General features: G+C 43.0%; 1 protein-coding gene across 1 annotated transcript in view; it reads right to left on the bottom strand.

Annotated features, from left to right (window-relative positions):
• Nucleotides 1-18,670, bottom strand: part of PTPN1 (protein tyrosine phosphatase non-receptor type 1) — a 100,310-nt gene that overhangs the window by 27,281 nt on the left and 54,359 nt on the right. Inside the window, exon 2 of the mRNA XM_056844426.1 lies at nt 1,674-1,764. Within this exon, the coding sequence (XP_056700404.1) occupies nt 1,674-1,764 (91 nt within the window). The remainder of the gene's footprint in view (nt 1-1,673; nt 1,765-18,670) is intronic.

Here is an 18,670-nt window from a genome sequence, read left to right as displayed (position 1 = left end):
GCTGGGTGTGCCCTAGTCCAGAGGTTCACAAAATTTTTGAATCATGGAGCCCTTTTCAGGAGAGAAATTCGTCATGGAGCACTAATTTTCACCTAGCACCTATATACCGTATTAAACCGAATGAAAGTAGTATTTTTCTTTCCAATCTCTTCACGGAGCACTAGGAGATGCTTTGCGGAGCACCAAGTGCTCCTTGGAGCACAGTTTGGGAACCTCTGTTCTAGTGGATGCCATGGAAGAACTCCATGTACAGGTTGAGTATCCCTTATCCGAAAATCCAAAATCTGAAACTTTTTGAGAGCCGATATGATGCCAACCTGACCCCACGTGATGGGTCGCAGTCAAAATGCGGGTGCACAACAGACAGTTTATTCAGCTTCCCCAAGGGAAAATTGCTTATCGGTAGCATATAAATTCAGAGTCAGGAATGATGCCAAACAACCACAGATTGTCCACATGGGTGGCTGAGACAGTGACACCTTTGCTTTCTGTTGGTTCAATGTACACAAACTTTGTTTCATGCACAAGAGTTGGTTTTTATATGCTGACTTTCTCTACCACTTAAGGAAGAATCAAACCGGCTTACAATCACCTTCCCTTCCCCTCCCTGCAACAGACACCCTGTGAGGTAGGTGGGGCTGAGAGAGTGTGAATAGCCCACTGTCACCCAGCTGGCTGCATGTGTAGGAGTGGGGAAACAAACCCAGTTCACCGGATTAGCCTCCGCTGCTCATGTGGAGGAGTGGGGAATCAAACCCGGTTCTCCAGGTCAGAACCCACCACTCCAAACCCCCGCTCTTAACCACTACACCATGTTGGATCTCAAAATTACTAAAGCTATTGTATAAAATTGCATAAGGACTATGTGCATAAGGTGTCTATAAAACATAAATGAACTTTGTGTTTAGACATGGGTCCCATCCCCAACATATCTCATTATGTATATGCAAATATACATATTTATTTATTTATATGAGAGCCAATGTGGTGTGGTGGTTAAGAGCAGTGGTTTGCAGAGGTGGACTCTGATCTAGAGAACCGGGTTTGATTCCCCACTCTTCCACATGAGCAGTGGATGCTAATCTGGTGAACTGGATTCGTTCCCCCACTCCTCCACATGCAGCCAGCTGGGTGACCTTGGGCGAGACACACACTCTCAGCCCCACCTACCTCTGTTGTGCAGAGGGGAAGGGAAGGTGATTGTAAGCCGGTTTGATTCTTCCTTAAGTGGTAGAGAAAGTCAGCATATAAAAACCAACTCTTCTCCTTCTTCAAATATTCCAAAATCTTAAAAAATCCAAAATCCGAAAAACGTCTGGTCCCAAGCATTTCAGATAAGGGATACTCAACCAGTATCTACTCTGTCCCTTTAAATGTTTGGTTAAATAAGTGATGTTGAGTGAAATCAATTGGCAGGGGGCAGGCAGACACAGATGTCCCATTCAACGGATCAAATAATTGTAATGACACCTTAAAACTGGGCTAAGCCATTGTACATCACTGGAGTACAAGTCCTTGTTACCCAGTGCTGACTTACTATGGCATGTTAAGGTTGCGAGCCTCCCCATCTGCTAACTCACACATAATAAAAGCTTTATTTTTTAAAAAACTATTTTATGAGATCAGTAACCTCATAAGAGGTTATCAACCTATTAGAAATAAATTATACTTACAAGGGCTGACATCTCTGTACCTGTTGCGATTTTTATTTTTGGGAAGTTTGGCCACTTTGCAAGGAAAGTCACCGGCTTTATGTCTTATGTCCTAGAAAAAGAAAAAAAATTAAAGACATTAGTACCTGTTCTCTGTTTACAAGGAGAAGCCTGAATTCAGTACAGATATTTTGCTCTTTTTTTTTTTTTTGGTTAGTTCATAAAAATCACTGGAAGTGGCTGGGCTTATCATGGAATTCATTTCTCTTTGGAAAGCGCACATAGCAACCGTTGAGAACAAACATTTTATTTATTTATTTTTAGATTAAACATACTAAGGATTGCCTCTGAGTGATGCAGGAAAATATCACGGGCTAAAGATATATCACCCATACAAAATGGGCTTGGACAGTAAGAAGTTTGGGCTGCAACCATGCTGTTTGCCAGACCCCTTTGACATGATGTGCAACCCTAAGTAGTCTGTCGCTGCCAAAACAAATTAGATCCACACTGGCATATTTTAACTGCAAAAAGTTCATTAAATGAAAGCAGGACAGTTAAACAGGGCTATCTGGAACAACACATTGGTTCATCGATATTCAACACACCACCACGGCATAAATGCGTATTAATAGCTAAAGGCAACACATGTCTGGTTGAGATAAGAAGCCAAGTTTTTCCTTGAGTCATCACCAAGCTGTACTGGCATTGCAGATTTAAAGAGGACGCTTCGTACCCAATGCGTTTTTGATATCAAGACAGGAACACCATTTCAGACCTGTCACAAACAGCTCTCCAACTTCTGTTCCAGTTGCTTACCTCTTCTGCATCTAACAAATCATTCAATACTCAGTTGAAGTAATAAAAAGGTTGCCTTAAAATATAAATCAAAGCCTCATTACATACAACAGGGGCACAGTGCAAAAGGTGTACAGCATAAGAAAATGTCAAAAACCTTGTGTAGGTTGAGAAACGAAAAGGAAGCAGTTGCAGGATTGTCGCTCCAGGAGCTACCCAAAGACAGCTGTTGCAAGGAAAGTGAAGAAATCCCAGGACAGGGATCTTGCATGTGCAAAATGAACAGTAAAGCTCAGCTTTTAAAAGGCCATCCAAGACAATTAAACAAGATGTTGGGCCAAATGCATCATTTTCCACGCAGACTAAACTGAAGCCATTTTTTATTTATTTTTACGAAATATAAAAAGACTTGTTACGGGTGTTGTGTAAGTCTGCTTGGTTTTCCATAGCCTCTTTAGACATAATAGAGATTGAGTGCCAAATCCCAGTCAAGGTGATTTTCATGGAAAACACACCGCGGCAGACTGTACCCAGTCCTGTCAAGAACCGAACTAATACACGGCCCAACAAACTGTTTTATTTTACACTGCGGCTTGCAGCATAAAGTTCTCTTAGCAGATCATCAAGTCAGATCTCCAATATCAAAAATAGTGCTCTAAAGACAGGCACACGAAATGCCTCTGAAAAGACCATGCAATCTGATACAACTAGGGCAGAACTACTTCTCAAATCCTGTAGCCACACTAACTCCTATGCAGCGACACCTCAGCCTTCCCTAACCACAATATCCTACTTTCACTTCAACTACAGCATCTTTGGGTCTAGCCATACTGCCACTTAAGAGAGGATGAAACTACTGGTGTTCCTCTTATACCATCCTCCGTAACCCCATGAAAAGGGGATTCAAGTATAACCTTGTCACGGGCCGGCAACCAAGAAATGGAACATGACAAACTACAGTGAGTTTTCTGAAACTGATATCCGTTCATGGTCTCCAGAGTCCTAAGATACTTGAATTTAAACCCCATGCCAATGTTTTTAAAAACTCATCATTGCGATAAGGTGGCATTTTTAACTCATCTATGTCAAGTAACAGAAAACTTGAAAGACAACAAGCACCAAGCTCAGATATGTATACTTTTGAGTTGACTCACAAGATAGCAATAACCTCATGTGCTCGAATCATTTTGGAAAAACAGATATGGCAACAGATGCGATTGTGAATTGGGAGGAAATGGGAGCTTAGAAGAGACAAATCACTTTTTCCCTTGAATCTTTATAAGTAAATCTAGATGTACGTTTCCCATTGCCTTTGTAAGAATTCTGCTTAATATTTCATACAAAGGATCTTTAGATTGAGATGAAAAGAGGTCTTATTCTCCTGTATTCGCTTAGCTATGCCCTACTTAGCTATGCCAGCACTTCCAGTTATAAATACTACCCATGCATCATAATGGGCCACCACATTCTGGTGAACCGTTTGCATAAAATCTGGTAAGAGCTCAGGCAACAATTTTTAAAAAAATCTAATTTAATAATAAACTAAAATGAGTTGTCAGGTTGGGAAATTGCTCTTCCAGCACTTAAGTGAAATCCTTTAGAGCCGGGGTGTTAAAAACATAAGGCCCAAGGGCCAGATCCGCCCCCTTGAGAGCTCTTATCCGGCCCTCAAGCCAACTGAGGCAGCCAAACCCCACCCCCCAACCTCGATCTGGGCTGGCAAGGCATGGCCCGCCAGCCCGGCCTGACCAAGAGACATTTAAGTCATAGCCGGCCCTCGTAACAATTGAGCTTGACACCCCTGCTTTAGAGGCTGTGGCCAATTGTGTCTCCCTTATTCTTTAACATTAAGCCACTAAATACAACATCATCAACATTTTGTGCATGAATGCAGGGATGTGCTTTTAACACAAGAATTCCAACTGCCCAATAATCCTCCCACACAGTAGTACACATCTGAAGAGAACTGTATTCATCTGTATCTTCCTCTGCATAAAGCTTATCCTCCATTTGTTTAAAAGTGAATTGGGGATTTCTTTTTCATTAAAAGATATATTTGAAAAATAACTGTTTGATAATATGCTATCAGGGTTCAAAATATACATTTACATCTGCAATACAGGAAGCTTTACGGTGCACACAGTGTGGCAGTTCAATGTTCATATGTATGCATTTAGATAGATATATGCCATAGATACTTCCAAGAGCAACCAAAATGATCAAGGGGCTAGAGCAGCTGTCCTATGAGGATTGGTTAAAATGCTTAGGGCTGTTTCAGTTCAGAAAAAAGGCAAGTATGGAGAGACATAACAGAGGTCTAGAAACTTTTGCATGGAATGGAAAGTGAGCAGGGACCGCCAGGGTGGTGTAGTGGGTAAGAGCATTAGACTCTAATGTGGTGAGCTGGGTTGGGTTTCCCTCTCACACACATGAAGTCAGCTGGATGACCTTGGGCTAGTCACAGTTCTCTCGAAACTCTCTCAGCCTCTCCTACCTCACAAGGTGCCTGTTGTGAGGAGAGGAAGGGAAGTAAATTGTAAGCAGGTTCGAGATTCCTTAAAGGTCGAGAAAAATGAGGTATAAAAACCAACTCTTCTTCTTCTCTCCCACAATACTAGAACCCAGGGTCATCCACTGAAGCTGAAGGGTGGGAGATTCAGGACAGACAAAAGAAAATACTTCTTCACACAATACACAGTTAAATTGTGGAACTTGCTGCCACAGTTGTGATGATGGCGGCCAACTCGTAAGGCTTTAAAAGGGGCTGGACAAACTTATGGACGATGGGGCTACCAATGGCTACTAATCATGATGGAAATCTATTCCTTCCAGTACCACTAAAGGCTCTATACCCCTTTATACCAGTTGCTGGTGAGCAACAGGCAGGAAGATGCTACTGCAGTCATTCTGCTTGCGGGCTTCCTAGAGGCAGCTAGTTGACCACTGGGTGCATAGAATGCTGGACTAGATGGGTCTTTGGTCTGATGCATCATGACTCTTCTTATGTTCATTATCCCCAGACACTTTTCTAGAGACCTTGTGGAGGGAGCTAAACATTGAAGAATGACAAAATATACAGACAGGAAGCAGCAGTAATATTTGGAGTGCCCTACTACTGTCACTGACATCTTCTGCTTGGAAATGATCCAAAATATTTCCTGTATAGATTTAGTAATTTGTTTTACACCATTGTGAAGAATATTACTTTATTTTTTTAATGAGGAGGAAGTAGAAGAGTTGGTTTTTATATGCCGACTTTCTCTACCACTTAAGAAAGAATCAAACCGGCTTACAATCACCTTCCCGCCCCGCCCCCACAACATACACCCTGTGAGGTAGGTGGGGCTGAGAGAGTGTGTCTCACCCAGGGTCACCCAACTGGCTTCATGTGTAGGAGTGGGGAAACCAACCCAGTTCACCAGATTAGCATCCGTCACTCATGTGGAGGAGTGAGGAATCTGAGTAGACAGTTCTGACTTTGATGGACCAAGGGTCTGATTCAGAATAAGGTAGCTTCATGCCAGTACATGAAAAACCCGGTTCTCCAGATCAGAGTCCACCGCTCCAAACCACCGCTCTTAACCACTACACCATGCTGGAATATTGCCACACATCAGTGAGGCAGTTAAATACAAGTAGCACTGATCTCAGTTAACCAGACGTGCTTTATGATTGCTGGCTTTATGCAGTTGCAACGTCTTCTGCATCTAGTCAGTCAATAGTTGGAAGACGAAACCACAAGAATCACAAAGTATGAAAATAGCGGCACTGTAAACTGCACGCTACCAGGTAAAGCTTGGTAGCCAAATCACAGGTCAACAAAATGAAGCGTCAACCTTAACTGTGATTAATGGAATGAAAACACAATTTAGCATGCAGCAACCAACCATTTCTTTTCCACAGAAGTACACTGTTAACCACCACTGGTGATCAGACAAAAGCTTTAATGCGAAGTTTTAAGGGGATAGATAGTATCTTGCATCTTGTGATTTAATGACATGAAAGTTGGAGAGCAATATTCTGGTTCTTGCAGATATTTTTTTAAAAATCAGATTACATTTCATTAGTTTGGCTGCTTAGCATGGCTGCTTAATATGGAGGGAGATTAAATAAGCAATTGTAATCTCGCTGCTATAAATGTACCCTTGCAACACAGCTTTCCTAGAAAGCCCCTTGCTGATTCAGTCCTACAGAAGTAATTTGACACAAATTGTAGTGAAGCAATCCAAGCAGCGCTTCCATGAACTAGTCAGCAGGCAAGAGCTGTGCTGAAATACCTAGCTGTCAGTATGCAAACTAGGTAGAAGGGTTACATCTTGCCAGCACTTCAAAATGGTTTATTAGAAAATTCTCTTCCTCCTACTCATCAACCCCAGACACTTCGGAGGGAAGTACTCAGGCTGAAGTCTACCAACTGTTTCGTGTCAGAACTCCAAGGGCACACAGATGGGCTGTTGATACCTACCCCCTCAACTGTGAAGCTGCCCCCTCCCCAATGCTGGCAACTTTCCAAAGTATCTTCTGGAAGCCTTGGAAGCCTTACTTTGCACTACAAAGTAATGCACTACAGATAATAGAACTCAGCATCACTTCTTCTGGCCTCCAAATGCAGGGGCATTTGGAGGCCAGAAGAAGTGATGCTGAGTTCTATTATCTGTAGTGCATTATTTTCATTGGTTGGTTTCACATTAATATGTTAGCAACCCTAGAAGCTAAAATGACTAAACTGAGGCTATCGTATTTTGGTCATGTCATGAGACGACAAGAGTCACTGGAAAAGACCGTCATGATAGGAAAAGTTGAGGGCAGCAGGAAAAGAGGAAGACCCAACAAGAGATGGATTGACTCAATAAAGGAAGCCACAGCCTTCAATTTGCAAGATCTGAGCAAGGCTGTCAAAGATAGGACATTTTGGAGGACTTTCATTCATAGGGTCGCCATGAGTCGGAAGTGACTTGACGGCACTTAACACACACACACACACACACACACACACAACCCATCGGCACTAATCCAATTTCTTCATAAGTATCAGAGACAATCCAAGTATTACAACTGTGGGCATAGCTCGGGGCAGTGCATGTGTTTTGCATACATAAGATTTCCAGGTTCTATCCTGACAGCCCAAGCTAAATGAATTTCTGGTAGCAGGGTAGGAAAAGACATTATTGGGGGAACTGTTGCAAGCTGGGCACTTAATCAACTCCTTAAATCAACTGTGACAACTGTTGAACAATTCCAGTTGCTACTTGAACCGAATATACAAGACAGACTTTAATTTAGAGTTGTAACATTAAGAATCGCAGAAGCTATGGCTATTATGGAATAAAAGTCTGTTTCCCTTTGTTTGAGTACAGATTGTCACAAGAAAATCTTCCATGAAGCCGCCAGTGAACATCCTTTCTCCCACATCAGATAACAAAAACTATTGGCAAAAGAAGTCCTTTGAAAGTGGAATAGTATCGCAACCTCACTGGGGGAGGAGGAGAGGGGAGAAGAGGACAAATTATTTCCAGACGTTTCTGAACCCTTCACCAATGATGGCCAAATAATCCTGTTAAGTACACGTGAAAGAAAGAGCTTATGATTACTTTCCCAGCCTTTTCTGATAGAAAATTTCCAGCTGCTTCTCACAACTACCTCCAGTGAGGCAGCCGTTCCTCATGCCATACTCAGATACAACAGTTTGTCAGCTGCAACTCTTCACGCGTTCTCTTTTTGCAAGCTTTCTGAGTGCTCATAGGGGCACAATGGATGCCACTGCATACAAAATTATGCATATGTATGTATGCATGCATGCATGCCTTCAGCCAGTGTGGTGTAGTGGTTAAGAGCGGTGGACTCTAATCTGGAGAACCGGGTTTGATCCCCCACTCCTCCACATGTGCGGTGGATGCTAATCTGGTGAACTGGATTTGTTTTCCCACCCCTACAAGTGAAGCCAGCTGGGTGACCTTGGGCTAGTCACAGCTCTCTTCGAGCTCTCTCAGCCCCACCTACCCCTCAAGGTGTCTGTTGTGGGGAGGGGAAGGGAAGGTGATTATAAGACGGTTTGATTCTTCCTTAAGTGGTAGAGAAAGTCAGCATATAAAAACCAACTCTTTTTATTTGACTGCCTACATGGGCAAGATGGAAGTCAGTGTGAGCAGCCAAGCTGAAGAAGCTGAGAGAATTGGTTCTGGAAAGCGGAAAAGCAGCAAGAATCTTTCTCAATGCCAGTCAGGAAGAAATATGAGCACTGTGTGGTATGGGAGGCACAATCTTGGACTTTACTTAGGTATTATAGGATTAAATTAATATAGCCGACCTTCCTGTTGAAGACACAGAGAAAGGACAAACAACGTTTCTCTGTTAAATGTATTACAAAAGAATGCTGCTCATCAAATGTCAATAATATCCATATCCTCTGCTGGGCATTTTACTAGGATGGAGAAAAGTTTATAGTAAAAAAAGTTGGTAGAGAATGAAAAGGAAAAAGTAGCTTCTGTAGTAGTTTATACATCTGTAAGAAACTCCATTCATTACTAGACCTCAAACAAACAAAAAAGAGTTTCAACTAATATGATTATCCCTAAACTAGTACTATGAAAGTACTGCCCATACACAACAGAACAACTATTTTGGTATTCAAGTTGTGGTAAATGCACTGAAATATGCAAATTATTCCTTAACTATACCCCCTTCTGAGGAATACATTACCTTGTTGACCATAATATTAAAAATACTACTTTACATGTATTGGTAGATATCAAGGTAAAAGTCTTTATTTAAATGCAAATACACATTTTGGCTTGTTCCACTTCATTTAAGTATGGTTTGGATCTTATATTCTGAGAGTTGCTTTCTTTCTTTTTTGTTATGGCAACACTAGCGAATCCTTAAGTGTCAAGGATCTTCTTGGTTTTAAGTAAATAAGAAGGTTAAGCACAAATCTGTCCTAAAAGAACAAGGAGTACAAGAATCTCTCAACTAGCAAGAACAAAACACATCGTTAGAACATTCCAGAAGGCCCAGGGGTGATGAAATACAAGTGAACAAACATCCAAAATATAACCCTACCATTTCCTCTGAGCTGCCTAAAAGTCAGATGTAAACTGAGAGGGGACAGGCAGGGCAGAATGAGGAACTGGCAGTGCTAAATACAAATACCCACAGAGGCAGGATTAGGGACCCTCCCTCTTACACTACTACACAGTTGAAGATAGCGAAGAGACGACAGTTGAGCATTAAACCGAAATAATGGTTACCAGTGGCATACGTCTATAGCCGTGTTGGCGAACCTATGGCACGGGTGCCACTTCCGGCACGGGTAGCCCTTTCTGCCGGCACGCACGGTTCCTCCAAGCCGCTGGCCTTTCCGGCTCTGCCCCACCCCGGATGGGGGAGGCTGTAGCCCAGGGGTGGGGAACCTCCGACATGATTGGCGGTGGCCCCCGGACTCTCCCACAGAAGCTGCCGCCATTGCCGCCACTGGAGCGTGCGCGGCCAGCCAGGCGGGTGGGAGAGCGGGGAACAGAAGCCGAGCGCTCACACTCGGCATGGCCGGCGGCTTCTCCGGCACCCTCTGGGCCTGTGCGGGCGGAGGGGCATGGCTGGTCGGTGGGTGCGAAGGAGGCGCCCTCTGCCCCACCCTGCTCACCTCTCACAAGCCTGCCGCCGCGCCCCACCGAGTGGCAAATCCAAGGCAAAACCTCCCATTCATAAATGGCCTCTTTCTTTTTCTGTCTCCCTCTGTCCTTTTCTTTCTCTCCCTTGCTCCATTTCTTTCTCCCTTTCTCTCTCTTTTTCTTTCTTTCTCTCCCTCCCTTCCTTCCCTTTCCCCCTCCCTTCCCTTCTTTCCTTCCTTCCTTCCTTCTTTCCCTCCAGCGGCTTCTCCGGCACCTTCTGGGTCTGTGCGGGCGGAGGGGCGTGCAGTCCTGTTCCACCTTTGAAGTGCCCACAAGCCATCCTCCAAACACCTTTCCATTTGTCTTGATATGTAGAGAGAAAACACTAAGGAACTAGTTGCCAATCTCCAGGTACTAGCTGGAGATCTGCTATTACAGGTGATCTCCAACCAATAGAGATCAGTTCCCCTGGAAAAAATTGCCACTTTGGCAATTGGACTCTATGGCACTGAAGTCCTTCCCCAAACCCCGCCCTCCTCAGGCGCCACCCCAAAAACCTCCCACTCATGGCGAAGAGGAACTTGGCAACCCTAGCCTCTCCCTCTGGGCCCCCTCTGGGGGTGGTATTCAGATTAAATTGCCGCATTGGCACTCGGCGATAAATAAGTGGGTTTTTGGTTGCAGTTTGGGCACTCGGTCTCTAAAAGGTTCGCCATCACTGGTCTATAGGGTAAACTGTTCTGTGGATAACACACACACACAAAAAAAAAACCCACAATACATCCTGAAGTATCATTTGCCCAAGGGATAACATGTCAGCCAACGGACTGACGGTTGTTTTACAAGAGTTGACCAGTTATTTGACTAAAGTGAAATACGGTCAAATTTTCCATGAAACCCAAAATGGCACTGCGCAGGAAAGATTTGCCTTTTTGCTCACAAGGACACAAATTAAGGCCGTTTCCCCAACCCCCCAGCAGTCAAAATTCAGAATTCTGATGGAGGAAGAAGCTGATACTGAGGACAAACCTGAGGCGTAGGTAGAGGTAAAAGGCCAGTAACAGCTGAGGATAATTGAAGAGTTGCATTTCTGCAAAACTGCCATTCAAGACGAGCCTTTGTTTATTTATTTATTTATTTTTTTAAAAAAAAAACCCTGTAATGATATGCTGACCATTAACGTTCCCAAGAGAGAAACCAAAGGGAAGAAATACTGACCAAAATGTTCCAAGACAGAAACCAAAGAGACAAACTATACAGAAAGTAGTTCACATTTACAGAAATGTTGTCACAGCCACAATTTTTTTAAAAAAAGGTAATGCAGCTTAGCACACTTCTCTCACCTGAACAGAGTAACATGTGAGCCTGAAGATACTTTAACCTGCTATTTCCAGGCCAGAAGCAACATGACATCACCACTAACCCCGATTTTGAAGGGGGAAAGGCCTTGTGAGAGAGGAACAGTTGGGAGCATTCGCTCCATGTGTCTCAGACATCCAGCCCCAAAGAAATGTAAGGCCCAAACATCACGACGAGGACAGATCCCCTGGTGTGGGCCAGAGATGCATCTTCTTCTCCCTGTCAACTAGTATACTAGCCTGAGAGATCCTTCTTCCCGGACAACAACGGAATACAACAGCAATCTCCCACTGGCTATCTGAAGAGACTGCCTTACCAGGTAGACCACTTGCCACCTGGCCTATGAAGGGTGAGTCCACACCTTTTTCTTAATAGAGCATTCAATGGTACCAAGAAGGTCAGGCTCCATTTTCTAATGCCCTTTTCTAAGCAGCGATTTATTTATCACTTGCTTTTAAGATGGACTACATAGAAAGGGGGGGGAATGTAATCGTACAGTATAAGACATCCACTGAACAATACAACAAGACTAGGAAAGACCTCCCTAACAACCAGTGTAGCTACAAAGGCACAATGGGCCATGCTGATTCTCAGGGACGGTACAGGCTCGCCTATCTAGTTCTACTGAGCAACCACAACCTAATGGGAAGTAAACGACGCTACCGTGGTTCTCTCTCAGTGTCATCTTACTACCATCTCCCAGCAGTTGTACAAGATGACAAATTAATAGACTACGCAACACACTTTGCCAATTTTAGAATATTGTTAACCTAAAAATGCAGGTATCTTTCCCATTACTCATTCTTTGCATAGTAAGGCATTTTGTCTGATAGAAGGACAAGATTCTGTTTCAACTGTATCATTTAACATCAGTGCACTGAATTCTGAGTTTTTTATTTTTTTAAAAAGAGTAATTTTTTCTAATATAGATTATCTTTAAAAAAATATCACTCCCCAGTGTTTCTAAAGCAGAAGGTCAAAAAGTACATTATAGAATGGGAAGAGGGAAGGACACAAGATATGAATAGCCAACTATAATGCCCAAATGTCACACAAAGGACTAAATATTTTGTAAACGGAAACTGCATGTTGGCATTTGCAACATCAAGCAGGAAGCTCTGGCAGCAAAAAATCAAACTTCTAACGACTATCAAGATAAAATACAAAAGCAATTATGCTGTTCAGATTCAGATAGACTAATGAGGTCCAGAACCAGGCCTGAAAATGCCTGCCCAGTTCTATGACTTTAGTTAACAGCTCAAATCTAGTGCACATCTGAGAACCTTGTCTGTTTTGTTTCTTAGTCTTCTGATAATATATCCTCCAGCAGTTATGGACAAATTAAAAAATTACCTCAGGGGGATCACTTTAGGCATAATAATAATTTTTGTTGGTTTTTATACCCCACTTTTCTCCACCGTAAGGAATCTCAAAGTGGCTTACAATCGTCTTCCTCTCCCCCCACACAACAGGCACCTTGTGAGGTAGGTGGGGCTGAGAAACTGAGAGAACTGTGACTGGCCAAAGGTCACCCAGCAGGCTTCACGTGGAGGAGTGGGGAAACAAACCCAGTTCTCCAGATTCAAGTCCACCACTCTTAAACACTACACAATGCTGGCTAACAACAACAACAACAACAAAGCCATTAAGTCACAACTCTCATGGCAACCCCAGAATGATAGGGTTTGAGGCAAGAGATGAGCACAGGTGGTATGCCATTGTCTTCCTCTGAATAGCAACCCCTGTTTTCCTTGGTGGTCTCCCATCCAAGTAGTAACTGCAGGCAACCCTGTTTAGCTTCCAAGCTCTGATGACATTGGGCTAAGCTGGGGGTATCAGGTTGCTTCTTTTGGCATAGTCTCTAAATTATTGCTGGTGTGTGTGTGTGTGCGCGTGTGCGTGTGTGTGTGTATATATATATATATATATAACTTTTTTGACTATATATTTTACTTTTTTGACTACTCCAAGTAAGTCCCAGAGTATAAGAAATGAAATTTCACACTGTTGACTTTATTCCATATATGTTCTGGGGATTCTCTCTTACGACTGATGTATAACCTCCCTGAGAAGAAAAATATTCCCCTTCGTTACTTAAAACACTGACAGCTCACATCTACTGAGAATCCTAGTAAGGTCTATGCAATGGAACTTACTCTCAGGGAAGTGTTCTTAGGATTGCAACGTAAGTTCTGACCAGGTACTATGATGTCCAAGGTAATGATTATTTAAATACCACTGCACTAGCTAACAGTAAACTGACTGGCTTTATGTGGATAATCAAAGTCACACAACATAGTCATCCACAAAAAAGGTAGAGGCTTGTACCCACACAGGGCTGTGCGTCCTAGCTATGGAGAAAACGATGGCATTGTAAATTAACCCAAAGGAGAAAACTCTCAAGAACTCAGCCTATCAAGGAAGGAAGACGTTCTAGGAGAAAACACACTGAGAATAGTGGAAAGTTTCAGCTAAAGGGGGAAAAGGGTGATGGAGAGAAATTGGCATGCTTAACGCCCCCCCCCTTTAGAGAATCCTGAAGAGAGGATGGGGTAGAAGAGTTTAAAACAGGTTAAAAAGGCAGAGAGGGAAAGAATGGGAAGGACATCTTGATCAGCTGTAACATCTTGCTGAGCATTTGAGTTTCTCCCTGTGACAGGTACAAGAGGCACTTCGCAATCAGAGATGGTGCCTTTGGGAAGAAAAGTGGGATACAAATATTTAAATAAATAAAATTTTGGTTAATAAAGCAACATGGCATTTTACACAGGAAAAAATTAAGGCAAATGTTTAGCCACAACCACAACTGCTTCAATGGCGTCATTGATTGGGTCCAATTACAGAACAAAAGCAGAAAACAACAGCATGTCCAAATCAATTTTATTTATGCAGTCATTGTCACATTAGCTATCCAGTTTCTGTGTGAAAGAAAATCACCAGTGATTTTATAATTCTCTATCTGAAAATAATCATTCTCCACATAATATAGTCTTACTCTTGCACAATGCCAAACCAAGAAGTCTAGTAGAAAGCCAAATTCAACAGTGTCTTTAGCTGAAAATTGTGGCAGGGCACTCTGCAGCAGCCAGAGATGTTTCCAATACAATCCACAAGTATAAGGTTGAATCACCCCCCCCATTATTTCTGAGCTGACAGAGAGAAGGAGATGGAGGAAAGAGATTTTCTAAGTACAATAAATAAAATGATCCCCTGAAAAAAGGCCTCTAACCATCTCCCAGTGAAGTCCACAATTCTCCTAATGAAGTCCACTACAGACCATCCCCCCAATGCTATTTCCAAGATTGTGCTGCCTCCCCCAACAATATTTTAGGGGGCTTATTGGGCTGCAGCAGCAGGGAGAAGTGGAAAGGTTCTGTTCCACAAGGATGGTTGGCCTGCGAACCCACTTCTAATCATGGTTTCTCACCAGTCTTTGCAGTCAATCTGTAACCATGGTTTAAACAGACATAAAGAAGAAAAATCATGGTTAAGCACTCACCCCCCTCATGCAGCCAGGTTTACCTTCATCTTCCATCTTTACTATAACTAACCCAAATTTGCTGTGACAGTCAAACAATAATTTTTTGTGTGTGATAATGAAGACTTCCTATATTAGGAAGTCTTCAGCCTTTGTTCCACTTGCCTGGGGTAGGGGAGATGAATGCTGCAGACAAGCCTAACTGAGCAATCCTGACAGGTGTGAGAGGGGAAAGCTCCTGAGGAGGTAGCGTGACCCCTTTGCCAGCGTAAGTGCCACTTGCGCTGGCTAAGTGTGCACTGACACCAGCGCAGGGGCATTTACGCCGGCGCAGGAAAGTCATGCAGCAGTGTGAGCCAGCGCTGATGGCAGCATTTTTCCAGACAAAGGCCTCACTCCTGTGCTGATGGGGGCAAGCTGCATAGGAGGTGGCATGGCTCAGCTGTCCCCGGGCGCCTCATAAATACCCTTCAGAAGTTGGCTGTAAGGAAAAAACAGGCTCTTTCTCATTATGAATAAGCTGGGGTTTGTGACACCTGAGGTGTAAGGCCTTGCACCGGCACCAATGGGGGCATTCCTGGGGGCGGAGCTGATGTTAGTCAGCTCCTTAAGCCCCTTCGGGCCGGGAATGCTCTTTTTTGTAGGCGTGGAGTTACGCCTGCAAAAAGGCAGGCATAGCCCCGTGCAACTCTATGGAGAGTTTCACAAGGCTTAGGGGGATTTGTCTTTTCTTTTATTCCCTGCGCCACTACAAGCTGCACATGAGGCGGTGTGGCTGAGCCGTCCCCGCGCGCCTCATAAGTACTCCATTCAGAAACGGGCTGTAAGAATAAGCCAGGCTCTTTCTCATTATGAATAAGCTGGAGTTTGTTTGAGTCCCCTCATTAGGTTTTCATAGGGGCTTAAGGAGTAGAACAGCACCTTTAGACATACTGTCAATTAACTTCAGATGTAGTCATACATCCCAACACTCTTGGAATGTGACTGTGCCATGCTCTTATCAAATCAAGGTTAAGTTTTATCTCTGTACGGCAAAACTCATCTGACTTAGAACTCTCAGTCTGGACCTTTATTTTGGAGTATCACAAAGCATTCAAAGGCAGTACTAACTTTTCAGACAGTTTCATCTGGCAGGATCATAAGACGTGGTGCACACAGAGATTACTTTTGTCTACGGGAACCATGGCAGCTGAACTGCAACTGTCCATTAACAAAGGAGACTCTGAAAACCGTACGCCAACTGTAAAACGAGAAATGACAATTGTCTCTTTTCTACAGACCATTTTCTTTCAGCAGCAAAAATAAGTTTTTACAACCTGTAGTATATTTATGTATAAGGAGCACTGCTTATTTCACACTGCAAGATAGACGGTATGCTTAGTGTTAATACTGCACAAATAAAACTTTTTTTACCCAGGGAGACAAAAGGTCATGATTGCTAAATACTTCCATAGTTTTGTAATTTATTCCTATAACTATGGGTGAAATGCAGGCATAATTTGCTACACTGATATATGCATAAACAAATCAAGATGGTATTCAATTTAGACTGTGAATCATGGCTTACACTTCCCTCTTTCCTCCACCCATTTCTCATGAAACTGAAGGAATAATTTACACAGATTAGCATTTGTTTAAAAATTTTCAAAATTGCTGTGCAGGGGGAAAATTAGTGTACACTACATTTCTTTTTCCACTGCAACAGCCAGAGGAACTGGGGGAAAGGGCTGACCAGCTCATACTTCTGTTGCTACTTCCTGATGCCCCATCCTACTTAGGTCATGGTAGTGTGATAACAGCAAAAGCAAATTAAAATAATTTACAGTTAACCGCCTTCCGAGTTGGCTATGGCTAAAATGTGGTCAATAAATATAATAAGTAAATATATACAAGCATACCTCAGAGATATTGCAGACCACCGAAATAAAGCGAATATCTCAATAAAGCAAGTCACACGAATGTTTTGGTTTCCTAGTGAATATAAAAGTTACCTTTACACTATACTGTAGTCTATGAAGTGTGAAACAGCACTGTGTCTTTAAAAAGTACTGTAATAATAATGAAAAAGTTTGAAATATTGCAAGAATTACTAAAATGTGACACAGAGACATGAAATGAGCACATGGTGTTGGAAAAATGGCACCGATAGACATGCTTGAAAACGCAAAACCTATGAAGTGCAATAAAGCGAAGCACAATAAAACAAGGTATGCCTGTATGGAGAAGTCACTTTCTCTCCACCCTCCCATTCGAGCCTGGAGAACAGAAGCATGTACCTGGTGACTTAAAACAGATTGAAGTGATGTAAATTCATCTGGCCATTTTGAAGGAGTCACAGATTTAATTTTCAAATTGCATCAAGTGTGGTGCAGTTGCAAGAGGTTTGTGCAAGAAATGCCTGTACTCCTGCACAGGAAATGCCGCTGCAGCAAGGCCAACCAGACTGGTTGTATCTTTGGTGGAGAGATGAAAGCAAGTAGCCATCAGCAACAAGCAAATTAACTTGACACCCTGCCATAAGTTAGATTCCAAAGGCTGGGCAAGGAGGAACCAGGCAGAACTCCACAAATAGCTTCTGCCTCCTCTGCCAGAGGACACAAACAGCAGCGTGGGAACAAAAGTAAAGAGGAGCCCAGTGTTACCTTTTGCTACACCCACTGACTTCCCTTTAATTACTACCTTTAACACTTCAGCCTGCAGGCAAAGTGTAACGAGCCCAACTACGCGGGAAACTCTATGCTCTATGCACACTTCCCTGTAGCTGTACACAGGGAAGGGAAGGAAAGCGCAGGGACAGAAACTTTTACAACATCCATTCCAATTTGGAGCCAGAAAGGGACTAGGCATGTAGGTGATGTGAAAGACCTCAGCTTGAGATCCTGGAGAGCCACTGCTGGTCTGAGTAGACAATACTGACTTTGATGGACTAAGGGTCTGATTCAGTATAAGGCAGCTTCATAATCTAGGCACTCCTATCACAGAGATAAAAATAAGAGATTTCATCTGCCTCAGGCTGATTAGGGAAAGATGGGGATAAAGGGACTGATGGAATGAATTGAAGGTGAGAAACAAGCATTTCCTACTATTTATTTAGATATATTTATACCTCGCTTTTCTCTCCAATGGGGACTCAGGAGGTTTTGGAGAAGAATACAATGAACATAATCTCTGGAAGAATTTTCTGCTTTGATAAAACTTGGGAAAGGAAAACGACATTGCTTGCTAAGTCTCTCAGCCACTTGACAGATTAAAGTCCATGGGCTCAAGTCTCTGGGTGTTTGGGGTGAATCTCTGACAGGCTCTAGATATTTAGGAGGGGTTCTTCCAGGTGACTGTCTCCAAAGCATGAAAGGCAGATATTGAGTTGGTCTGTTTCTAGAAGGTACATTGTTTACTCACCGAGAAGGTCCTTTCCACTCTGAAGTAGAAGGGCATCTTGATCTTTGGGTGTTTCTTGCCCATTGCCAGGGGTAGGAAGGACTAAACTAACAACTTCCTTTCTCCTGGCAAGGAACACCTCCGCTTCCAGTTATTCTACAGCAAGCTCAAGAGACAGGGAAAGGCACTCACAAACAAGGAGTACAAACAACAATAAACTGAACGATAAACTTAGAACCTTTCTATATGTATTGCTACAATATTATTAGGCCAATCGAATCTGTAGGCCAGTTTGGTGTGCTTCAGTCCACCCTTGTAAGATGATGTTGCCATTCCTGGGTGGGCAAGATGCCCTTCTACTTAAGAGCGGAAAGGACCTTCTTGGTGAGTAAACACTG

This window comes from Euleptes europaea, chromosome 2 (genome assembly GCF_029931775.1).
Source record: "Euleptes europaea isolate rEulEur1 chromosome 2, rEulEur1.hap1, whole genome shotgun sequence".
Lineage (NCBI taxonomy): Eukaryota > Metazoa > Chordata > Lepidosauria > Squamata > Sphaerodactylidae > Euleptes > Euleptes europaea.
This window is presented reverse-complemented; position numbering and strand designations above follow the sequence as displayed.